Below are 26,972 nucleotides of genomic sequence, written 5' to 3' on the forward strand. Positions count from 1 at the left end.
AAGTGTTTCCACAATATTTCACCTTTTTAAATTTTAGTGTATGAAAGAAGCTTCATATTTATTACTTTGCAACTTTGAAAAAGGGAAATTTATGCGCTTCAAATATTAATATGGAAACTAAATTAGAGCAACTACAAGTTTTTTTTTTTTTAACAGTAATACCTTAGAGTATATAGAACTCGTCCATCATTCCATATTCGAAGAAGACGATTAGGAGTTGTTATCCAATGAGCATCAGATTTTCTTGAGTTTCTGAAGAAAGTGTCAGGAATCCAAATTTTCCCAACCATATTACTGTTAAGCATGAGCACTTTCATGGTACTATTGAATTTTAGACGACTATCAAACCAGGTTTGGGCAAAAATTATATCTATTGTGTATTCCTAAAAGATAAAAAGAGAGTAATGATTCATGATAGTAAAGCTTCTATTTTAGTTATTCTCTTCAGAAGTTTGAATTTTTATATTTTAAAATTTCTGTAAGTAAATAGCACTTGAACTCAATCTTTTCATAGAAAAGTGTATGCCATTATCTTAACCTTTCTTTTTCATTGTTTACATGAGTCATGTAAAACAAAATCCAAGATTTCTAGCAATAACTGCTGTCCAGTGTCGCTTCACACACTTTTTGTAAATTGTATTCAACATTTTATAATATGGTTATTAATATAAAGGTCAATCACTTTCATGTTAACAACTATATAAAAATTTCGTGATATTTATGAGTGATTAAGTCACACAAAAAGGCACACACTAAAATATAAAAATTCAAGCACTCACCAAATTATCTAACACCATCAGATTATCCTTTGTCCAGAAAACTAATTTCAGTCATTTAGATTCAAATGTTTTAAAGCAAACACACTCTCTTTTTCTCTCTCTCTTTCACACATACACACACACACACACAGAAATTCATTAAGCACTTATAATATGCTAAGTATTGTGTTGAGTTCTGCAAGTATCAAAAATTGAGAGAGAGAGAGAAATAGAGTTTTGCATGTATCAGGGCTTCCCTGATAGCCCAGTTGGTAAAGAATCCACCTGCAATGCAGGAGACCCTGGTTCAATTCCTAGGTCAGGAAGATCTGCTGGAGAAGGGATAGGCTACCCACTCCAGTATTCTTGGGTTTTCCTTGTGGCTCAGCTGGTAAAGAATCCACCTGCAATGGGGGAGACATGGGTTCTGATCCCTGGGTTGGGAAGATCCCCTGGAGAAGGGAAAGGCTTCCCACTCCAGTATTTTGGCCTGGAGAATTCCATAGACTGTATAGTCCATGGGGTTGCAAAGAGTCAGACACGAATGAGCGACTTTCACTTCCAAGTATCATGTCATTAAATCCTTACTACAGTCCTATGAAATAATTACTACTATAATATTTATTTTAAGGAATGTTTATTAATAGAAACTGGAGAAGGCAATGGCACCCCACTCCAGTACTCTTGCCTGGAAAATCCCATGGACAGAGGAGCCTGTTGGGCTGCAGTCCATGGGGTCGCTAAGAGTCTGACACGACTGAGCGACTTCACTTTCACTTTTCAATTTCATGGGTGGAGAAGGAACTGGCAACCCACTCCATTGTTCTTGCCTGGAGAATCCCAGGGACAGGGGAGCCTGGTGGGCTCCTGTCTATGGGGTCGCCCAGAGTCAGACACGACTGAAGCAACTTAGCATTAATATAGACATAAAATAATTCTCCCTACATCACAGAGTAGATGGTATGAAAACTGAGGCATTGTTAAGTTGAATCCCAAATCCACATACATAGCAACCACATATAATGGTCATCATAGTGAGGCCTGATGGGTGCCATAATTAGAGGAAAGCCTCTGTTCATAATCAGAAAGACTGTAAATAGGAAATTGCATGGTTATGAGAAAATTCTTAGAAGTAGGTGCTTAGGTATAACCTACCTTTGTATCCTGACAGTTATGCCTACCATATTATAAAAGTAAAAAATAATTTGATAAAATTAATGAATAAGAATGCATAACCAATGCTATTGAGAAAGGAAAATAGGTGTATGTATGTGTGAAACTTTGATGTTAGAAGGTTAGGAAAAGAGTAAACCAAAAAGTATGAAGTTTTATATGAGTCATTTGAGGTGGGAGAGATTACTTGCTCACTCTTGATGTAATGCTAGCTCTTGTCCAAACTTACCCAGAAAGAAATATTTAATATAATAAATAGAAGTATGCTTGAGAGTTTGACTAATGAAATAAAAATCTTTAAATGGTAGAGAGAATTGAACAGCAGAAACTGCTTAAGATAAAGTAAGAGGCTAACATACCCCACCAGGATTATGGATTAACAAAGATACAACATTGGTTGGTAGAGGAAACCTTAAGCTACTTGGTATATTGGCTGCAGTATTCCTAATGAACAGGACATTAAAAATGACACTTGAGAACTAGCTTGTATAGGGCTGGGAAACAGCCCAGCAAACAGTTGTGGATCCTGCTTTTCAGCTGGCAGTTCCTTCTTTAGCAGACCTGTTTGTAACTGTGCTACTCACTGTTGGATGAGTTATGACTTCCAAAGCATCAAATTTTCTCAAGCAGAGATTTTTGGGAAAATGGGAAGATTTTTTCTGCTCACAATTCCCTCAATCTAGGTTCGAGAAGAGAAAGATACAGAGCATGTGTCTTGATAATCCATCCTTCCTAAACTTTTTGCAGAGGTTAATACTTCCAAGCTGTTTTAAATTACTAATCCTTAATAAATGCTTCACTGAGATAAGAAGTTATTCAAGCCTGTGCCATTTTATACATAATTGAAAAATCCCATTTTATTTGCTCATTTGTATTAGTGTAGTTTCAAGAAAATGATCAAACCCTGTTCTTGTACTTCATGTTCCTATTTACAGGTTATAATTATCTACATAATAACTAAGCAAAAGAAACATGAAAAGGAACTTCCAGTCACTCAGAACAACAAGGAGAATAGCTTCTAGGATAAACATTTCAAGACGAGGAGCAGTGCATTTAGCATTTCAGATCATATGTACATTGTGAAACTTTGCCTCCTTGCAGTTAGCCCAGAAAATAGCATTAGTGGGTAAAGGTGAAGAAGTGAGCCATCTTGACTTCTAACTCAATCAATCAAACCATAATTGATGAAAGTGAGTGTCATGCCCTTTTCCCACTTCACTGTCAGCTTGCAATTACGTGCTGTGTCTAAAACTTAAATGCACAGGTTAACTCAGTATCTTTTTTTAGTAATGAAATTAACATCACACAAAATGCAGACCTAAATAATTAACTTAGGTGCATAATTACATCATGAAATTGGGTTGATTCTCATCTGATCTTAGGAACCTGGCATTGATCTCTCCCTAAGCTATTGATTCACATGGCCAAAACAGTAAAATAGATCAGTGGTTAGCAGTGAATCAGATACTAAGGCTATAAACATGTAAAGAAAAGGTACAAGTGTAGCTAATCACCAGCACAAATAGCTTTAGTGATGCAAGTTCATAGGATTCTTCCCCACTTTGCTCAATTATTATAAAAGCACCAACTTCTTGATACAGTCACAAGATAAGAAAAAGACTTGGTATTCCTTTCTTCAAATGAAAAAGAAAAAAAGGTTTTGTCAGATACTTAAATCATTGAAGTCAGTCATCAATACATTGACGGATATTATGACATAAATCCTCCATTCAGTTACCAACTGGGTTCTATTTTTATGTCTGTAAATTTAGATTGCCAAAAGTACATAATGCCATGTACATTCATCAAATAACTTTTTAACAAATATTTTTCAGTGTTCAAGTTACTTCTATATTGTTCTCAGTTTACAAAGATGAATGTGAAGTTTTTCCGTTATGTATATTTACATAATAAAATTGGAAATTAATACTACTTAGGAGAGACAGAATTAAAGAGAAATAAAAACAAAAGAGATCATTTTCAGCTAGGAGAAATTAATAAAGACTTCATGATGGAAATTTTATTTAACCTGAATTGACTTTTAAACAGTTGCAAACTAACATTAGAGATTTTTGTCTCTAAAACAAAAGTTAATTATGCTGTCCAAATTCAAATACTAACACAAACATAGAATCAGAGAATTTCTGATGTATCATTATGCTTCTAGAATAGCAGTCTTCGCAGTATCATTGGAAGTGCTGGCTTCCAGTGTTTACTTATCACAAAATAGAGTTCTCTATGCAGATAAAACCAAAGCCTGTTGCAGGACTTGCACAACTTCTCCTAGAGAGATTTGTCATGATTTCTGTTATAGCAAAATGTTAAAAGTGGAGACTTTTAACAAGATTTATCTACTTCAGATTTTATTTAAATTGATGTGAGTTAAAATCCATTGCCCATCGGAAACCTAAGGCTTTCATACATTATTTAAAAGCCTTTGGACTGAAAAAAAAAAAAATATATATATATATAACACAACTAAGGAATAGGACATTCTCTTTAACTGTATGCTGCTGCTACTGCTGCTAAGTTGCTTCAGTCGTGTCCGACTCTGTGTGACCCCACAGACGGAAGCCCACCAGGCTCCCCCGCCCCTGGGATTCTCCAGGCAAGAACACTGGAGTGGGTTGCCATTTCCTTCTCCAATGCATGAAAGTGAAAAGTGAAAAGGAAGTCGCTCAGTTGTGTCCGACTCTTAGTGACCCCATGAACTACAGCCTACCAGGCTCCTCCATCCATGGGATTTTCCAGGCAAGAGTACTGGAGTGGGGTGCCATTGACTTCTCCGCTTTAACTGTATACATAATTTTAAACACTTTTAAGATAAACTACAACAAATACATCAAATGTGTGTTATAGTGAGAAGTTACGATGTAATCTAAAGAATACTGGTTGAATGGAGACAGGAAATCATGTCAGCTCCCAATTCTGTGAGTTCCTAGAGTAGGAAGCTGATTAAGTCCTTTATTCTTTTTCAATGGAAAAATGAGGGCACTACATAAAATTATCATTCTTATCTTTCCTAGCTCTAAGTTTCAGTGATCATATTCTAAACATAAGAATAAAGGCCCTGTTGACATTGTAGCACCCAGTGACTTATCCTTATAAAAATACTTCTGATTTAAGATATTGAGAGAGTCAATTCCTATGTGGTTGATAAGAAGTCCAGGGTCCCCAAGGAGGAGATTTTTCTTTTTTCTTTTTTCTCTACATTCCTCAGTGTTAGTCACATAAAACTTCATTTTCTTTAAGCCCAGAACTGATAATTACACAACAAACAACTCAGTTTAAACTCTGCACTAGGAATTATATAACAACAATGAATCCTGCTTGAGAGTGATTTCTCTTTCCTGAAAACCTTCTGACTAATTCTGATACCTTCACTTCAGTTCAGTCAGATAGTTCAGTCCCTTGCTCGTGTCTGACTCATTGCAACCCCATGAATTGCAGCACACCAGGCCTCCCTGTCCATCACCATCTCCCAGAGTTCACTCAGACTCACGTCCATCGAATCAGTGATGCCATTCAGCCATCTCATCCTCTGTCGTCCCCTTTTCCTCCTGCCCCCAATCCCTCCCAATTCAGAGTCTTTTTCAATGAGTCAACTCTTTGCATGAGGTGGCCAAAGTACTGGGGTTTCAGCTTTAGCATCATTCCTTCCAAAGAAATCCCAGGGCTGATCTCCTTTAGGATGGACTGGTTGGATCTCCTTGCAGTCCAAAGGACTCTCAAGAGTCTTCTCCAACACCACAGTTCAAAAGCATCAATTATTCGGTGCTCAGCTTTCTTCACAGTCCAACTCTCACATTCATACATGACCACTGAAAAAACCATAGCCTTGACTAGACAGACCTTTGTTGGCAAAGTAATGTCTCTGCTTTTGAATATGCTATCTAGGTTGGTCATAACTTTTCTTCCAAGGAGTAAGCGTCTTTTAATTTCATGGCTGCAGACATCATCTGCAGTGGCACTTCAGTTCAGTTCAGTTCACCCTTTGTGACTCCAAGAATCGCAGTACATCAGGCCTCCCTGTCCATCACGCACTGCCAGAGTCCACACAAAACCATGTCCCTTGAGAAGGTGATGCAATCCAACCATCTATCCTCTGTCATCCCCTTCTCCTCCAGCCCTCAACCTTTCCGAGTATCAGGGTCTTTTCCAAAGAGTCAGCTATTCATATCAGGTGGCTGAACTACTGGAGTTTCAGCTTCAACATCAGTCTTTCCAATGAACACCCAGGACTGATCTCCTTTAGGATGGACTGGTTGGATCTCCATGCAGTCCAAGAGACTCTCAAGAGTCTTCTCCAACACCACAGTTCAAAAGCTTCGATCTTCTGTGCTCAGCTTTCTTTATAGTCCAACTGTAACATCCATACATGACCACTGGAAAAACCATAGCCTTGACTACATGGACCTTTGTTGGCAAAGTAATGTCTCTGCTTTTTAATATGCTGTATAGGTTAGTCATAACTTTCCTTCCAAGGAGTAAGTGTCTTTTAATTTCATGGTGGAAGTCACCATCTGCAATGATTTTGGAGCCCAGAAAAATAAAGTCTGACACTGTTTCCCTATTTATTTCCCATGAAGTGATGGCACCGGATGCTATGATCTTAGTTTTCTGAATGTTGAGCTTTAAGCCAACTTTTCACTCTCCTCTTTCACTTTTATCAAGAGGCCTCTTTAGTTCATCTTTGCTTTCTGCCATAAAGGTTGTGTCATCTGCATATCTGAGGTTATTGATATTTCTCCCAGAAATCTTGATTCCAGCTTGTGCTTCCTCAAGCCAAGTGTTTCTCATGATGTACTCTGCATATAAGTTAAATAACTAGGGTGACAATATATAGCCTTGATGTACTCCTTTTCCTATTTGGAATCAGTCGAATGTTCCATGTCCAGTTCTAACTGTTGCTTCCTGACTTGCACACAGATTTCTCAAGAGGCAGGTCAGGTGGTCTGGTATTCCCATCTCTTTAAGAATTTTCCACAGTTTATTGTGATCCACACAGTCAAAGACTTTGGCATAGTCAAAAGCAGAAGCAAATGTTTTTTCTGGAACTCTCTTGCTTTTTTGATGATCCAGTGGATGTTGGCAATTTGATCTCTGGTTCCTCTGCCTTTTCTAAAACCAGCTTGAACATCTGGATGTTCACAGTTCACGTATTGCAGAAGGCTGGCTTGGAGAATTTTGAGCATTACTTTACTAGCGTGTGAGATAAGTGCAATTGTGCAGTAGTTTGAAAATTTTTCGGCATTGCCTTTCTTTGGGATTGGAATGAAAATTGAACTTTTCCAGTCCTGTGGCCACTGCTGAGTTTTCCAAATTTGCTGGCATATTGAGTGCAGTACTTTCATAGCATCATCTTTCAGGATTTGAAATAGCTCAACTGGAATTCCAATACCTTCAAAAGTTGTGTTCATAGTGATGCTTCCTAAGGCCTACTTGACTTCACATTCCAGGATGTCTGGCTCAAGGTGAGTGATCACACCCTTGTGATTATCCAGGCATGAAGATCTTTTTCTACTGTTCTTCTGTGTATTCTTGACAACTCTTCTTAATATCTTCTGCATCTGTTAGGTCCCTACAATTTCTGTTCTTTACTGAGCCCATCTTTGCATAAAATGTTCCCTTGGTAACTCTCATTTTCTTGACGAGATCTCGAGTCCTTCCCATTCTGTTGTTTTCCTCTATTTCTTTGTATTGATCGCTGAGAAAGTCTTTCTTATCTTTCCTTGCTATTCTTTCGAACTCTGAATTCAAATAGGTATATCTCCTTTTCTCCTTTGCTTTTCATGTCCCTTCTTTTCACAGCTATTTGTAAGTCCTCCTCACAGCCATTTTGCTTTTTTGCATTTCTTTTTCTTGTGGATGGTCTTGATTCCTGTCTCCTGTACAATGTCACGAACGTCCGTCCATAGTTCATCAGGCACTCTGTCTACCAGATCTAGTCCCTTAAATCTTTCTCACTTCCACTGTATAGTCATAAGAGATTTGATTTAGGTCATTCCTGAATGGTCTAGTGGTTTTCTCCACTTTCTTCAGTTTCACTCTGAATTTGGTAATAGGGAATTCATGATCTGAGCCACAGTCAGCACCCGGTCTTGTTTTTGCTGACTGTATAGAGCTTCTCCATGTTTGCCTGCAAAGAATATAACCAATATGATTTCAGTGTCAACCATCTGGTAATGTCCATGTGTAGAGTCTTCTCTTGTGTTGTTGGAAGAGGGTGTTTTCTACGACTAGTGCGTTCCCTTAGCAAAACTCTATTAGCCTTTGCCCTGCTTCATTCCGTATTCCAAGACCAAATCTGCCTGTTACTCCAGGTGTTTCTTGACTTCCTACTTTTGCATTCCCGTCCCCTATAATGAAAAGGACATCTTTTTTGGGTGTTAGTTCTAGTAGGTTTGTAGGCCTTCATAGAACTGTTCAACTTCAGCTTCTTCAGCATTACTGGTCAGGGCACTTGGATTACCGTGATATTGAATGATTTGCCTTGGAAATGAACAGAGAACATTCTGTCGTTTTTGAGATTGCATCCAAGTACTGCATTTCGGAGTCTTTTGTTGACTATGATGGCTACTTCATTTCTTCTTAAGGGATTCCTGCTCACAGTACTGTAGATGTAATGGTCATCTGAGTTAAATTCACCCATTCCAGTCCATCTTGTTTCGCTGATTCCTAGAATGACGATGTTCACTCTTGTCATCTCCTGTTTGACCACTTCCAATTTGCCTTGATTCATGAACCTAACATTCCAGATTCCTATGCAATATTGCTCTTTACAGCATCAAACCTTGCTTCTATCACCAGTCCCATCCCCAACTGGGAGTTGTTTTTGCTTTGGCTCCATCCTTTCTTTCTTTCTGGAGTTATTTCTCCACTGATCTCCAGTAGCATATTGTGCACCTACCGACCTGGGGAGTTCATCTTTCAGTGTCCTACCTTTTTGCCTTTTCATACTGTTTATGGGGTTCTCAGGGCAAGAATATTGAAGCGGTTTGCCATTCCCTTCTCCAGTAGACCACATTCTGTCAGACCTCTCCACCATGACCCATCTGTCTTGGGTGGCCTGACACAGCACGGCTTAGTTTCATTGAGTTAGACAAGGCTGTGGTCCATGTGATCAGATTGGCTAGTTGTCTGTGATTGTGGTTCAGTCTGTCTGCCCTCTGATGCCCTCTCTCAGTGCCTACCATCTTACTTGATTTTCTCTTACCTTGGACGTATCTCTTAATGTATATTATGGGAGTAGGTCTGGTCAGTACAATTCAGTCACTAAGTCCTGTCTGACTCTTTGAAACCCCATGGACTGCAGCACTCCTGGCCTCCCTGTCCGTCACCAACTCCCAGAGTTTACTCAAACCCATGTCCATTGAGTCAATGATGCCATCCAACCATCTCATCCTTTGTCATCCCCTTCTTCTCCCAGCTACAATCTTTCTGAGCATCAGGGTCTTTTCAAATGAGTTAGTCCTTCACATCATGTGGTCAAAGTATTGGAGTTTCAGCTTCAACATCAGTCCTTCCAATGAATATTCAGGACTGATTTCCTTTAGGATGGACTGGTTGGATCTCCTTGCTGTCCAAGGGACTCTCAAGAGTCTTCACCAACACCACAGTTCAAAAGCATCAATTCTTCGGTGCTCAGCTTTCTTTATAGTCCACCTTTCACATCCATACATGACAACTGGAAAAAACATTGTTTTGACTAGACGGATCTTTGTTGGCAAAGTAATGCCTCTGCTTTTTAACATGCTGTATAGGTTGGTCATAACTTTCCTTCCAAGGAGTAAGCATCTTTTAACTTCGTGGCTGCAGTCACCATCTGCAGAGATTTTGGAGCCCAAAAAAACAAACTCTGCCACTGTTCCACTGTTTCTCCATCTATTTGCCATGAACTGATGGGACTGGATGCCATGATCATAGTTTTCTGAATGTTGATCTTTAAGCCAACTTTTTCACTCTCCTCTTTCACGTTCATCAAGAGGCCCTTTAGTTCCTCTTACTTTCTGCCATAAGGGTGGTTCCATCTGCATAGCTGAGGTTATTGATATTTCTCCCCAGCGACCTTGATTCCAGTTTGTGCTTCATCCAGCCCAGTGTTTCTCATGATATACTCTGCATATAAGTTAAGTAAGCAAGGTGACAACATAAAGCCTTGACGTTACTCCTTTCCCAATTTGGAACCAGTCTATTTTTCCCTGGCCAGATCTAACTGTTGCTTCCTGACCTGCATATGGATTTCTCAGGAGGAAGGTCAAGTGATCTGGTATTCCCATCTCTTTCAAAATTTTCCACAGTTTATTGTGATCCACACAGTCAAAGGCTTTGTCATAGTCAATAAAGGAGAAATAGATGTTTTTCTGGAACTCTCTTGCTTTTTGGATGACCCAGCGGATGTTGGCAACTGGATCTCTGGTTCCTCTGCCTTTTCTAAATCCAGCTTGAACATCTGGAAGTTCACCATTCACGTACTGTTGAAGCCTGACTTGGAGAATTTTTAGCATTACTTTACTAGCGTGTGATGAGTGCAATTGTACAGTAGTTTGAGCATTCTTCGGCATTGCCTTTCTTTGGGATTGCAATGAAGACTGACCTTTTCCAGTCCTGTGGCCACTGCTGAGTTTTCCAAATTTGCTGGCATATTGAGTGCAGCACTTTCACAGCATCATCTTTCAGGATTTGAAATAGCTCAACTAGAGTTCCATCACCTCCACTAGCTTTGCTTGTAGTGAGCTTCCTAAGGCCCACTTGACTTCACATTCCAGGATATCTGCCTCTAGGTGAGTGACCACACCATCATGATTATCGGGGCATGAAGATCTTTTTTTGTACAGTTCTTCTGTGTATTCTATTCACCTCTTTTTAATATCTTCTGCTTCTGTTAGGTCCATACCATTATGGCAGAGACATTACTTTGTTGAATAAGGTCCATATAGTCAAATTTGTGGTTTTTCTGGTAGTCATGTGTGGATGTGAGGGTTGGACCATAAAGAAAGCTAAGTACCAAAGAATTGATGCTTTTGATCTGTGGTGTTGGAGAAGACTTTTGAGAGTCCCCTGGACTGCAAGGAGATCCAACCAGTCCATCATAAAGGAAATTAGTCCTGAATATTCACTGCAAGGACTGATGCTGAAGCTGAGGCTCCAATACTTTCACCACCTGATGTGAAGAACTGATTCATTGGAAAACACTCTGATGCTGGGAAAGGTTGAAGGCATGAGGTAGAGAGGCAACAGAGGATGAGATGGTTGAAGGGCATCACCAACTCGATGGGCATGAATTTTAGCAAGCTCCTGGAGTTGGTGATGGACAGGAAAGCCTGGTGTGCTGCAGTCCACAGGGTTGCAAAGAGTCAGACATTACTGAGTGACTGAAGTGAACTGAATTGAATCTTCTAAAATGGTGAAATATTATCCCTTTGAAGTGATCTTTAGTCCATGATAAATCATCATCTTATGTGCTAAACTGCTTTTTCCTATTCATTGTTTTTCTGTTTTTTAAAAAATATTATTAGCAACATATTACTATTTGTCACTCTCCTCATATAAATAAATTTTATATTAAGAAATGAAACAATCAAAGTGGTTGCTTAATAACTTTGAATTCATCACTGAAAACCCTTGGTAGGTACCATATAACTCAATTTAAATAAAGAGGTGAAAACTGTAGATTCAAAAGGTATAACTGTATTAACTATAACATTTGACAAATGAAACAGGGCCTTAAATTAGCTAGGTAGGAAGCAAAACTAAAAACCAGATTTTAACGACATTTTGACAGAACTTTCCCCCTAATCCTAACCTGAGGCCAGAACTGTCAAGCAGTACTAGCCCATTATAGAACATTCTATATCTATTAGTACATAAAGGACTCAAAATTATAACTAAGCTGGGAGGCAAATCATTAAAAAAGAATTCAACATTAGACACCTCCAAAGACTAACCACAGTATTAGAAAATGAATTATTAAATATATATTTAATATAGGAGGCAATATTTAATATTTTTAAACAGGAATTAACTGTAATAATCAGAGAAGGCAATGGCACCCCACTCCAGTACTCTTGCTTGGAAAATCCCATGGACGGAGGGGCCTGGTGGGCTGCAGTCCATGGGGTCGCTAGAGTCAGACACTACTGAGCGACTTCACTTTCACTTTTTACTTTCATGCATTGGAGAAGGAAATGGCAACCCACTCCAGTGTTCTTGCCTGGAGAATCCCAGGGACAGGGGAGCCTGGTGGGCTGCCGTCTATGGGGTCGCACAGAGTCAGACACTTCTGAAGTGACTTAGCAGCAAGTGTAATAATAGCCATGATATAATACATGGAAAGATACCATGTTATAGTAAAAATATGCATAATAATATAGTATTTGGGGAAACCATGTATATAAAGTTATTAAAATGTTAAAATAGTAGCTAACAGTGGTGACCACTGTATAATGATAATCCATGATATTATTCAAAAATAGTTTAGAAAATATGGCATAGGATCACCATTTGCAAGTTAAAATATGTATGGATTTATAACAGAATTTTTCCTGACCCTTCGTCCTCTGTATTTATCTAATCCTCCCCACTAGGTTTTATGCTTCTCCAAAGAAGGCTATATATTTTCTAACTCAGTAATCAATGTATCAACTGTCACAATAGAAGTGTTACATAAATAAAAGACAAATAAGATCATAGAATAAAAATTTTAAAGTGTTTTTTAACATTAAGAAATAGTATAAATTATTTTAATAATTTTTGCAGGTTTAGTTGTCAATTTAATTTCTTTATTATAAGAACTCTAACTTCCTATTCTTGGAGCAAATGAGCATTCTGGATCAAAGCAGCACAGAGATGAAAATAACACTTATCTATTTATAATTTTTAATTTTATTTCTGTTAGTGTTGAGTCAAAAGTTACCTAAAATAGAGCCAGTGAAAAGAAATTGACTTTAAAGGATATAATGAAAAAATAAATCTTAATGTAATATGCAAAAAAAGAAATAAAAACTATGGTAGCAAGCTTTAAAATGTTGCACAAATGAAACAAGTAAACTTAATGTGTTGCTGCTTTATAATTCCTAAAAGTAATATAGCTGGCAAGGAGTGACTATTTCCTGTTAATATAGTAAAAGTAAAACATGGAGTTAATTTAATATTTAGAAGCTATGTTTAAATCTTTATTTCCTTAAATCTGGAAGCATCAGTAACAAAAAAAGAGAAGAAAGGAAGGAGAGGAATGGGAAGGAAAAGAGTAGAGAGGAAGAAACCCCAAGAAAGAGGGGCAGAAAGAGACAAAGACAGAGAAACGGAAGAACTTATGAACATTGGGTAGAGAAGGAAATGGCAACCCACTCCAGTATTCTTGCCTAGAGAATCCTGTGGATGGAGGAGCCTGGCAGGCCGCTGCCCATAGGGTCGCAAAGAGTCAGACACAACTGGAGTGACTTAGCATGCATGCATGCATTGGAGAAGGAAGTGGTGACCCACTCCAGTATTCTTGCATGGAGACTCCCAGGGACAGAGGAGCCTGGTGGGCTGCTGTCTATGGGGTCGCACAGAGTCGGACACAACTAAAGCGACTTAGCAGCAGTAGCAGCAAGAACATCATGACCAATTGTATGAACCATGCTAAAGAAATGTGCTCCTTGAAAGAAATTCATGATTCACGAAGAAAAAACTTCTCCCCAAGCACCAGCTTTCTCAGTATATTTGGAATGGTTAAACAAAAGTTATATGTCTAGGGATTTAATGATAAAAATTGAGTTTGATAAAATAAGGTAAAATTTTAAAAAAATCTTAAAAGTCAGTTCTCACCATTCTCAAATGAATTATTTAAATATACCTCACCCTCTAACTATACCTCATGGACTTCCCAGGTGGCTCAGTGGTAAAAAAAAAAAAAAAAAAAATCTGTGCTAATTCAGAAGCCGCAGGAGACACCTGTTCATTCCTGTGTCAGGAAGATCCCCTAGAGAAGGAAATGGCAACCCACTCTAGTATTCTTGCCTGGAAAATCCCATGGACAGAGGAGCCTGGCAATGCTACAGTCCATGGGGTCACAAAGAGTTGGACTTGACTTAGTGACTAAACCACCACCCTCTATATGGTGGCTCAGTGGTAAAGAATCTGCCTACAATGCAGGAAGCCGCAGGAACCAGGGTTCTATCTTTGGGTTGGGAAGATCCTCTTGAGGATGGCATGTCAACAAACTTGAGTATTCTTGCCTGGAGAATCCCAGGGACAGAAGGGCCTGGCAAGCTACAGTCCATGGGGTCACAAAGAGTTGGACACGACTGAAGAGACTTAGCATGCACTCAGGCACCTTCTATACAGACATTTGATGCTTGCCCATTCTGCTTAAATGATAGAACAAAACTTCTTTACTAAAAAAATCTCTTATCCACCTTATTTCATTTCCATGCAATAATAATTAATGTTTATAACTTTTATAAGTTCACCTATGCTTTAAGATTATTTATACTTTTATAGGGAACAGTTGAACTTTCCTTTTCTGGAAAAAAAAGCCTGAAAGGGGGCATTATTGTTAAATATTTCTATACTGGCAAGAAAGAAAACAACTTGTCTTTTGCTAAATACAATAAATCCTATTTGTGTACTGCTCAGATCCTGATGCTGGGAAAGACTGAAGGTGGGAGGAAAGGGGGATGACAGAGGATGAGATGGTTGGATGGCATCACCGACTCCATGGACATGAGTTTGAGTAAACTCTGGTAGTTGGTGATGGACAGGGGAGGCCTGGCATGCTGCAGTCCAGGGGATCACAAAGACTGAGGGACTGAACTGAACTTCCCTGTGTTGTCACTCCAGCAGGTAGTTACTCTGGAATCTAGCCCAGCTGGTGCCCTGGCTTCTTTCTAATTTGCCCTCTTTATAACTGGTGCCTTCATTCTTCAGCCCTGTCTCCAGTACCATAACCAATAAAAATTTCAAGGCTGAAGAATCTATCCAGCTTAGGAACCATAGTCTCAGATCATGTGACCTATGACCCTGGCATTTACAATGATATAAAGTTAAATTCTATAGACATGATTTGGGATCTTGTTCTTGAGAAGTTTTTTTATCACTGTTTTTCTCTCTGATCTGACACTTTCAAAGTACCTATACTGATAATCTCTTAATATTGGGCTGTATAAGTGTGTTGCTGCTACTGCTGCTAAGTCGAGTCATTCGTGTCCAACTCTGTGTGACCCCATGGACGGCAGCCCACCAGGCTCCCCCGTCCCTGGGATTCTCCAGGCAAGAATACTGGAGTGGGTTGCCATTTCCTCCTCCAGTGCATGAAAGTGAAAAGTGAAAGTGAAGTCGCTCAGTTGTGTCTGACTCTTAGCGACTCCATGGACTTCAGCCTACCAGGCTCCTCCGTCCATGGGATTTTCCAGGCAAGAGTGCTGGAGTAGATTGCTATTTCCTTCTCCAGGGGATCTTCCCGACCCAGGAATCGAACCTGAGTCTCCCGCATTGCAGGCAGACGCTTTACCGTCTGAGCCACCAGGGAAACCCACGTCCAAACTATAGCTGTAATTTTCAATGATTACTGTTCTGTACTTACTCCTCTTGTGTTGCTGCTGCTGCTGCTGCTAAGTCACTTCAGTCGTGTCCCACTCTGTGCGACTCCATAGACGGCAGCCCACCAGGCTTCCCGGTCCCTGGGATTCTCCAGGCAAGAACGCTGGAGTGGGTTTGCCATTTCCTTCTCCAAGGCATAAAAGTGAAAAGTGAAAGTGAAGTCGCTCAGTCGTGTCCGACTCTAGCGACCCCATGGACTGCAGCCTACCAGGCTTCTCCGTTCATGGGATCTTCCAGGCAAAAGTACTGGAGTGGGGTGCCATTGCTAGATACCCATTATATCATCTTGGATTCACTGGAGCTTTCACTGATTTTTATTCAGGGAATTCCCATAACCCTTGGCTGTTATATGTGCTACCAGAGGATAACTGCAATTGTTTAATTACCCTGAGATATTTACTCAAAAGAGTGAAAACACATAATCTCCTCAAAACTTGAAAAATTAAGAGGATGAAATACTTTAATTTCAGTCTAATAACCTCTATTAACATTTTGTGCCTTCATTTTTTATTGTATTTTTTTTTCTGTTTACATTTAGATAGTTTTAATTAGAGCATGCATAGTTGAATGGCCTCTTTCCAAGTTATTATTTTTTTTTTTCAATTCTGATTAGTTGCATCTGTTACTCACTTTGCACTAAAATTTTCAAAATAAAAATTATGGGACAATCTATTTATTGACTAATTTATTCATTCTTTTAACATGCAATTATTGAATATCCAATGTTTGACAGTGACACCAGGATTGAAGCCATTAACCTAACCTTGAATTTAAAAAAAAAGAAAAGAAAGATACATATGATCATAGAATGATACTGTTTTAGGTCTTACCAATAATCTACAGATACTATTTTATGCAGCCAAGTTTGAAAAAAAAAAGCATTTTGTACCAAACCATATTTTATTTCATTTGAAAAAGTAAAATTATTAAACTTATATAGTAGCTTTGATTCTTATCAGTACCTTAAGTTGTTTATGTAGTTAAGAGGGGGAAAAGACTTGCTTGCTTAATTCTATTCAAGTCAAAGCAATTCTATTCATTTTATAATAACTGAATTCTAATGTTCCTGCATTGTTTAGTTAAAATAGTTTTCTCTGTAAACTGTTCCTTCGTTCCTAGTATGACATGCTTCTGTTTTAATAAACACTATTAAATATTCTAGTTTTTTTCTTATATGTGCTTTAGTATCACCAATTTTAATAGTAATTTCATTTAATTAGCTTTAAAAAAAAAACTATCACTGTCCAAGGTTACAAGTGTGTGATTTGCCCCACTGGAAACTAAATATTTAATACTATGAAACTTTTATGCAAGAATATCATCACAGAAGTCTCTTGATAGCTATTCATGTGAAAGTATTTCTGGAATACTAATTCAGTCTTGAATTCTACTTCTTTTTAATAACCTCATTTTTTCTTTAATGAATTCATTCAAATTGAAGACAAAGGGCTCAAATAAAAAATACACAATGCAGGAAAATTTAGACTTCCACATCCCTAAATGGGTTTGCCTAAGTATTAGTAGAGACTGAATATTTTAAGATTCTTTTAAAGAGAAAATTAACATCTTAGTAAGGCATTACTTTATAAAATCTTATATTTGCATAATGTTAAATTAATACACACAGCTATATAAACTTCTTTATATTTATGAAAACCAAGTGGTTGTATACAAATTTGTTTGGAGTTAGAAGGAAAACTAAAACACTTTCAAATTTTACCTTCCCTTGCTTTATCTTCATTTTCTTGTCAACTTATCAGTTTAATTTGCTATCTCAGCTTCATCTTACAGGTCCTTAAATGTATATATTCCTCAAGGTCTGATATTGTTTCTTTTTCCTTCTCTCTTTACTTTCAGACCTTCCAATTCCTCAGAGGTTTAGCTAATCCCTGACAAATATTTGCGTCAACCCTTTACCCTGAGAGCTGGCTCCAATTTTCAGATTATCAAATTCAACTTATCCACAGCCAGTTCATATTCATTTGCATTGGGGCAACAAAGATGTCCATTATTGTGTGGAGAGAATCCTGCCACTATGGTGATCAATATAGGCACTGTGAAAGTTAATGACAAACACATGAACATCATGTTGACTAAGAGAAAAACCGATCATGACTGTAATACTATAGGACAAAGTAGACACTGATAACTGTTAGGTATATAATGATGGTTATTCAGGTATAATAAAGGGCTTCCCCATTGGCTCAGTGGTAAAGAATAGCTTGCCCATAGAGGAGGTGCAGGTTCGATCCCTGGGTCAGGAATATCCCCCTCAAGTAAGACATAGCAACCCACTCTAGTATTCTTGTCTCGGAAATCCCATGGACAGAGGAGCCTGGTGGGCTACAGTCCATGGAGCCACAGAAGAGTCAGACAGGACAATGACTAAACAATAACATTCAATTATAAAATGGTTAAGACTAGAATAAAGGGACAATTTGTTGTAATAATGAATAAATGAAGTTGGGGAGAAAAATCATCAAAGCCTTAGAAAATTATCTTTGCATGGTATTATGCACTGAATTCGGAGAAGGCAATGGCACCCCACTCCAGTACTCTTGCCTGGAAAATCCCATGGACAGAGGAGCCTGGTAGCCTGCAGTCCATGGGGTTGTGAAGAGTCGGACACAGCTGAGCGACTTCCCTTTCACTTTTCACTTTCATGCATTGGAGAAGGAAATGGCAACCCACTCCAGTGTTCTTGCCTGGAGAATCCCGGGGACGGGGGAGCCTGGTGGGCTGCCATCTATGGGGTCGCACAGAGTCAGACATGACTGAAGCGACTTAGCAGCAGCTGCAGCATGCACTGAATGGTGTCCTCCCACAATTTATATGCTGAAGGCCTAACACCCCAATACGTTAGGGTATGACTGTTTTGGGAGACAGGGCTTTTAAGGAGATGATTAAGTTAAAATGAGGTTGTTAGGGTGGACCTGAATCCAATCTGACTGCTGTTCTTATAATAAGGGAAAGTTTGGATATTTGGATGAAACTTGGATGAAAATTTGGATACACAAAGAGCACAAGGGAAGTGGATGCACTGAAGAAAGCCTATGTGATTCAGCAAAAAGGCGGATATATGCAAACCAAGGAGAGAAGTCTTAGAAAAAAGTAAAGTTGCTGACACCTTGATTTAGCTTTTGTCCTTCAGAACTTGAGACATAAGTGTCTATAGTTAGAGCCATCCAGTCTCTGATACTTTATTACGGCAGCCTGGGAGGCTAACATGGGTGTCCATCAAAGGAGATGAAAATAAAACATGATAGAACCCATTGAAAAGCAACAAGTAGTCTGACTCAGAAATGGGATTATTAGGGTTCGGATCAGTACATTTTCAATCTACTTTAAATAACGTCTATGGGTTGTATTGTAGGTGTTAATTATGTCTTTTTAATGGTAAGGAAAACTATTCACTCTACATTAATTTTTAGCCTAAATGACCTTCCCTTGGCATTTTTTCATATTCTCTCTCTTGCCCATAGTTCTCTTACACTCTCTTCCCTCTCTACCACCAACTTCTTATCTCATTCTCTTCTAAGTCAAGTTTCTTAAAATAGTAGTTACAGTGTAAGTCAATTTTCTCAAAATAGTAGTTCATAAAATTAACCTGCATTCCCACTTAATCTCCATCATCTTGAAATCAGCATATGATTTCATGTCTGTGAACCTGTATTTCAGGGCTCTGTGCCAAGAAGTTGGGTATGAGACCAATTATGAGGCTGGAGCAGACATATGATTCAGCTCTTATTCTTTTCTTACTTTCAGCATTCCTCTGAATTTTATCTGAGAGAATCAGTACCATCTAGCCAATACCAGTAGGCCCAATTTAATTCATTTATCATTGGATTCTCATGTACATAGACAATTGTTTATTAATTCCTTCTTCTTCATCCTCTTTTCTTCCTCAGATACTTTAATACCATCTTCTCCCTGCTTCTCTTACCCACTGACTTTTCTGAGTATGTCCCTTTTCTGCACTTCTCTGTTTTTCCACCTGTAGTTTATACACGTTGGCCTCAATTTACCATCTGATTGTCAGATCTGTGTTCTTCTTAATATGTATCTCCCTTGGATCACTTCTCAAGGCTTCAAGCTATATCTTATACTGCTTATTCTTCTTCCTTTCTCAATTTATATCTATTTCCAAATCATCTCCAAATCAACTTATTCCCTGAACTTAAAATCCAAATCATTGCTGGACAGTTCCTCCTGAATGTGCCTTTAGCATTTGAGGGCATATGTGACTATATTCCCAATCTCAAAAGATGACTCTGCTGTCCACAAAGTCATCTCTATACCTTAGAGTCAGCCTATGCACAACCGGAAAATCACTTCACCTTTTCACCCCGAACTCATTCAGAATTAGCTCTCAGAAGTTGCTCACATATTCATTCTATTGCTGTGGTATGTACTCAAGAACTTTATGCAAATAATAATTTTTAATATCATAACTCACCATATTTATGGGATCAACTGGTCCAATGCTGTTTACATAAACATCAGTTTCAATTACTGTGGGCCTCACTGCAAAATACCAATACAAAGAATGTTCAAAGATATAATCAGAGGTGGTGTTAAATCTTATTTAAATAAGTCTTTACTAATCGTTAATACTTTATCATTTTAGTTATAAAACATTTTGCACTATGAAATGAAGGAGCATGATTCATTATATAAACACAACCATCTTTTAAGTCAATTATGTAACTAAAAAAGACCATTTTTGACTAAAAATATTTCAGCGCATAGCCTAAAAATGTTAAAACTGTTCAAACCTTCCATGAAAATTAATAAAGTTAATTCAGTTAAAGTTGTTAGATGACTTACTCTGCAACAGTTATAGAATTTAGGACCAGATGGATTTTAGAGCCTAAATACTGTTACGTAAGCCTGTGCATGTGCACATGTTCAGTCACTTCAGTGGTGTCTGGTTCTTTGCAACTGCATGCACTGTAGCCTGCCAGGCTCCTCTGTCCATGGTATTCTCTAGGCAAGAGGGAGTGGGTTGCCATGCTGCCGGGAGCCGGCATATTGCATATTGAGTGCATATTGCATATTGCATATTGAGTGCAGCACTTTTCACAGCATCATCTTTCAGGATCTGGAATAGCTCAACTGGAATTCTATCACTGCCGGTAGCCAGCGTGAGGAACTCCGCCCATGACAAAGGTCATGAGGAAGGAGGCTCGGCATAAGCAAAGGCGGGATCGAGCCTCAGAGTCCCCCTGGAAATTCTCGAGCAGAGTCTGCCTACTTTCTGCTTTGTGCTTTCACCTACACCTCTGACTTTACGGGGGGCTGTCCCCCACTACCTCTCTGAAAAAAGAGTTAGCTTACAGCTCCAGTTAATAATTCCTGGGTGTGACAGTGTTTAACCTACAAACTCCTTTGGAAATCCTCTAGCCTGCCTGAATAGGTTTTTCCGGCCACATGTGATCGTTCAGAGCCTCCCTACTGTGAGAGGCAGGAGATGTTCTAAACTGTCTAAACACAGACTCTTTTGAGTAGTTAAAAGATTGATTAGAAATTGTATTGGTGAAGGATTTTCACTTTTTGGGCCAATGTTTGCTGCTAAGTTTCCATATCCCTTACCTGCTGTGTCCCTGGCAGTGTATTGATTAATATAATTGGTGTAAGTAGTAGCTTTAATGTTTGTAACCTGGGACCCTTGAGTTAATTCTTTTTCTTGTTATAGCCCACCATACCTTTGCTCTGTAGGAATGCAACTTTATCTAATGCTTTTGGAGGGTGGCTCCTGACCAATCACCTTTAGAGAAAAATAAGTTTTCTGAAGAAAGGGTCTTAAAATGTTAACAGGCCTCCGGGCCAGAAGATGATGCAAATCACCTAAGCTTTTGCATATGATAAGTTTGCAGGAAGAAAGCCTGGCTTGCTGCAAGACTCTACCCCTTCCCCGATTATCCTCTATGCATAAACTAAGGTATAAAAACTACTTTGGAAAATAAAGTGCGGGGCCTTGTTCACCGAAACTTGGTCTCACCATGTCGTTCTTTCTCTTACCTTCTGGCTGAATTATTCAGCCTCTTTTCTACACTGAATTTCCTCACTGAGCTATCCTTATTTCAGCCTCTTTTCTTCACTGAATTTTACTGAGCTATCCTCATTCTATTACTCTTTATATCCTTAATTAACATTTAATTAAGCAATTGTTTCCTGATCTTTGCCTACGCCATCTCTCCTTCGAATACCCTGGATCAGCTGGGGCTGGTCCCCGGCACCATGCCCTCTTTCAGGGGATCTTCCCGACCCAGGGATCAAACCCATGTCTCCTGCATGACAGGTGAATTCTTTACTGCCAAGCCACCTGGGAAACCTGTTAATCTATTTAGTGCATATCAGTGGTGTGCTAGCAAATGTTACCAAGCTTACTCTTAGAGATGAGTAAAAAGCCCTGATTTGTATCTTTTGCTGATTTCAATGTTGCAAATACTCCCACAATAACTGATGTAGAGATACCACTGTGAAGTCACTGAGTGCAGAGTGGGGACAATATGTAATTAGTGGCTATTGTGAGCCAGTATAAACCAGTCCCAGCAATACTAGAATTTGAAGCACAGTTATGATGATCAAAGGAGGTGATGAATGTAAAGCATCTACCTCTAGGTCTGATTCTTATCAGGAGCATAATCAGTGTATATACACCCCCTTCTTCCCTTGTTAACAATATTCCTTTGGATTGTTTACAGTTGGCTCCAAGGAAAGGTGTATTTTCATCTAATTCTCAGAGTATACTATATAGCCACCACTGTGAACTTCATCTGTACGCAGCCATTTGTGCTTTCTGAGTTAGTCTTTAAATGTCTATAGTCTTATATTCTATCAAAATGTGTAGCATGGTTCAGCCTTTTAAACATTTACTGAATTATATGGTTAACTAATACACTCTATAGTAAATATTTTGTGATTGCTAAATAGTGATTGTGATTTAGGCTTTCTGCCTTTGTCAGGTATTTTTGGCTTCCTATAATGAGATTTACCATAGTAATGATAATTTATATTCATGAGATTTTTTTGTTTACTATGAAAAACATTTTCACATAGTTTATTTTTATTCCCTACTCCCCTAAAGGTTCATTTATTGATTCCACAAATACTTGTTGAGGAATACATGTAAGGGTTTCATAAGTGGACAAGAAGGGAACAAACGTTGTGAGAAAAAATCTATAATAGATCTCAAAGAGATTTACATAGAGATAATGCAAAAGCAGAAAAACCACCTTATACATTAAAAGTTTCTAAAGTAAGCATGTTTCTAGTAATATTTATTCAGTCATCCTTTCTGGATAACTTTATGTGATTTTCCCTTTCTGGCCCAGTGTTTATCATTCTTACAATGCAAACACTATATTAGACCTGGCAGGATGAATCTTCTTAATATGTAGCTGAGTCTGCCTGTCTGATTCCCTTGCCTGTCCAAAATCTCCCTGTCTTGGTAACCTACTCTGGCAGAGCCTCCAGGCTGGTAAGCTTCCATGGAAAACTTAAGGCATTTTGAGAAACAGTGCTTATATTATTTTAAAACCATATTTATTTTTAATCTTTGAAATTATAAATAGTTTCAGCAGGCAAAACTACAGGTTTCGGTACTTGAGTGCTCAGTTGCTCAGTCCCACTCTTTACATCTGACTCTGTGACACCATGGACTGTAGCCTGCCAGGCTCCTCTGTCCATGGGATTTTCCATGCAAGAATACTGTAGGGGGTTGCAGTTTCCTCCTCCAGGTGTAGGCTTCTAGATTTACACAATACATGACAATGTAATTGGATCTACTAACCAACAATTAAATTTCTTAAATAAAAGTAGGTCTTGTAAAGTAGAGAAGGTTTTATAGCTTAACTGGTGACTTCTAAATGAGTTCTTTCAATCAGCTGCCATTTATTTTTGACTAGCTATGAGTTGTAAATGTTCCCTGGTGGCTCAGAGGATAAAGCATCGGCCTGCCATGTGGGAGACTCAGGTTTGATCCAGGGGTTTGATCCCTGGGTTGGGAAGATCTCCTGGAGAAGGAAATGGCAACCCACTCCAGTATTCTTGCCTGGAGAATCCCATGGATAGAGGAGCCTGGCGGGCTACAGTCCACGGGGTCACAAAAAATATCATGTTATTAAGCTAATTATAACTATATTCAGAGTGGTTTTATGCAAGTCAATTAATAACAAGACAATAGGTTTATTAGTTTCATTTGCAAGTACATTTTTTACTAGTTATAAGCAATTAAGTGCAGTGAACATGTCTTATTTGATTAGATTTTTGGTTCACCTGATAAACCAACAAACACTGAATACCTGCTCTTTATTGCATGATACTTGGGGCTGAACTTAGTCTATACCAAGAACTAAATGATTCTTGAGGACATTATTGGGCTTCCCTGATAGCTCAGTTGTAAAGATTCCACCTGCAGTGCAGGAGACCTAGATTCAATTTCTGGGTTGGGAAGATTCCCTAGAGAAGGGAAAGGCTATCCACTCCAGTATTCTGGCCTGTAGAATTCCATTGACTACACAGTCCATGGGCTCACAAAGAGTCAGACACGAATTAACAACTTTCACTTTCACTTTCAATAATTAAAAATGTGAGCATCTTTTCATCCACCTGTTGACCAGCTATATGTATTCTTTGGAAAAATGTCTATATACGTCTTCTGCCTATTTTTGGATTGGGTTACTTGTTTTTTTCAATATCGAGTTGTAGATACTGTTTGTATATTTTGGATATTAACTCCCCATTGGTCACATCATTGCCCATATTTTCTCCTATTCCATAGGTTGTCTTTTTGTTTTGTCGGTGATTTCCTTTGCTGTGCAGAAGCTTTTAAATTTAATTAGGTACCAGTTGTTTATATTTTGCTATTATTTATTTTTCCTCAGGGTACTAATCTAAGAAAATATTGCTACAATTTACGTCAGAGAATGTTTTGCCTATGTTCTCTTCTAGGAGTTTTATGTTGTCATGGTTTTCATTTAGGTCTTTAAGCCATTTTGAGTTAATTTTTCTGTATGGTATGAGGGAGTGTTCTAATTTCACTGATTTATAAGTAGTTGTCGAGCTTTTTCCAATACCAGTTTTTGAAGAGACTTAAGTCATTTAATATATATACTCTGAGATGAAAAGATAAAATGCTACTTTGCACTGTACATTTTGTTGTTGCTGTTCAGTTGTTAAGTCCTGTCCGACTCTGTGACTCCACGCACTGCAGCACGCCAGACTTTCCTGTCCTTCACTGTCTCCCAAAGTTTGCTCAAACATGTGCCCATTGAGTCACTGAACCATCTCATCCTCTGTCACCCCTTCTCCTCTTGCCTTTAATCTTTCCTAGCCTCAGTGTCTTTTCCAGTGAGTCAGCTCTTCATACCACGTGGCCAAAGTATCAGAACTTCAGCTTCAACATCAATCCTTCCAATGAATATTCAGTGTTGATTTCCTTTAGGATTGACTGGTTAAATCTCCTTACTGTCCAAGGAACTCTCAAGAGTCTTCTTGAATGCCACAGTTTGAAAGCATCAGTTCTTCTGTGCATACATGACTACTGGAAAAACCATACATGACTATATGGAAAAACCATACATGACTATATGGACCACCCAAAATCCATACATGACTACTGGAAAAACCATAACTTTGACTATATGGACCACTGTCGGCAAAGTGATATCTCTGCTTTTTAATATGCTGTCTAGGTTGTCATAGCTTTCCTTCCAAAAGAAAGTGTCTTTTAATTTCATGGTTACAGTCACCATCCAAAGGAATTTTGGAGACTGAGAAGAGAAAATCTGTCACTATTTCTACTTTTTCCCCATCAATTTGCCATGAAGTTATGGGACGGGATGTCATGATCTTAGTTTTTTTGAATACTGAGTTTTAAGCCAGCTTTTTCACTCTCTTTTTTAACCCCCATCAAGAGGCTCTATATTTAAATAAAAATTAATTAAGTAAGCTTGAATTTAAATGTGCTTGCTTAGCCATACTAACATAATTCAATACTCAGTAGTCAATAACCATTTTCAAATATTCAATACTCATAAATATAAGGCTATTATTAATATATATGACATAGTTAATACATATAAATTTAATTATTGAGAGTGTCTTAAAGGAAAAAACACTGATCTCTAATTCTGAATAAATGTCTCTTTAGGCAGAAGGCTGAGCAACTTATCCCTGGGCTTATACCTAATCAGGGGTAAAGAAAAAGAGGACTGGTAAGATTTAAGGAAAGAGAAGCAGTGGAGTCTTTACACACTCATACTTTAGAATGGCTCAGTTCAGTTCAGTTGCTCAGTCATGATCGACTCTTTGCAACCACATGGACTGCAGCACTCCAGACTTCCCTGTCCATAACCAACTCTTGGAGCTTGCTAAAACTCATGTCCATTGAGACAGTGATGCCATTCAACCATCTCATCCTCTGTCATACCCTTCTCCTCCCGCTCTCAGACTTTCTGAGCATCAGGGTCTTTGCAAATGAGTCAGTTCTTCGCATCAGGAGGCCAAAATATTGGAGTTTTAGCTTCAGCATCAGTACTTCCAATGAATATTCATGACTGATTTCCTTTAGGATTGACTGGTTTGAGCTTCTTGCCATCCAAGGGACTCTCAAGATTCTTCTCCAACACCACAGTTCAAAAACATCAATTCTTAGGGGCTTAGCTTTCTTTATACTCCAACTCTCACATCCATACATGACTACTGGAAAAAACATAGTTTTGACTAGATGGACCTTGGTTGGCAAAGTAATGTCTCTACTTTTTAATATGCTGTATAGGTTGGTCATAACTTTCCTTCCAAGGAGCAAGCATCTTTTACTTTCATGGCTGCAATCACCATCTGCAGTGATTCTGGAGCCCCCCAAAATAAACTCTGTTACCATTTCATCATTTCCCCATCTAATTCCCATGAAGTGATGGGACCAGATGCCATGATCTTAGTTTTCTGAATGTTGAAATTTAAGCCAATTTTCACTCTCCTTTTTCACTTTCATCAAGAGGCTCTTTAGTTGTTCTTCACGTTCTGCCCAGAGAAGGCAATAGCAACCCACTCCAGTACTCTTGCCTGGAAAATCCCATGGGCGGAGAGGCCTGATAGGCTGCAGTCCATGGGGTCGCAAAAAGTTGGACATGACTGAGCGAATTCACTTTCACTTTTCACTTTCATGCATTGGAGAAGGAAATGGCAACCCTCTCCAGTGTTCTTGCTTGGAGAATCCCAGGGATGAAGGAGCCTGGTGGGCTGCATCTAAGGGGTCGCAGAGAGTCAGACATGACTGAAGCGACTTAGCAGCAGCAGCACTTTCTGCCATAAGGGTGGTGTCATCTGCATTTCTGAGGTTACTGATATTTCTCTGAGAAATCTTGATTCCAGCTTGTGCTTCATCCTGCTCAGTTTTTCTCATGATGTACACTGCATATATGATAAATAAGCAGGGTGACAATATACAGC

At 38.7% G+C, this 26,972-nt stretch overlaps 1 protein-coding gene across 1 annotated transcript in view; it reads right to left on the minus strand.

The window, feature by feature from the left end:
• The window catches only part of GABRG1 (gamma-aminobutyric acid type A receptor subunit gamma1), a 93,493-nt gene that overhangs the window by 23,944 nt on the left and 42,577 nt on the right, over window positions 1-26,972 (minus strand). Inside the window, exons 3-4 of the mRNA XM_005892924.2 lie at window positions 19,972-20,039; window positions 163-383 (exon numbers count right to left, since the gene is read on the minus strand). Of these exons, the coding sequence (XP_005892986.1) occupies window positions 163-383; window positions 19,972-20,039 (289 nt within the window). The remainder of the gene's footprint in view (window positions 1-162; window positions 384-19,971; window positions 20,040-26,972) is intronic.

This window comes from Bos mutus, chromosome 6, assembly GCF_027580195.1.
Source record: "Bos mutus isolate GX-2022 chromosome 6, NWIPB_WYAK_1.1, whole genome shotgun sequence".
Taxonomy (NCBI): Eukaryota; Metazoa; Chordata; class Mammalia; order Artiodactyla; family Bovidae; genus Bos; species Bos mutus.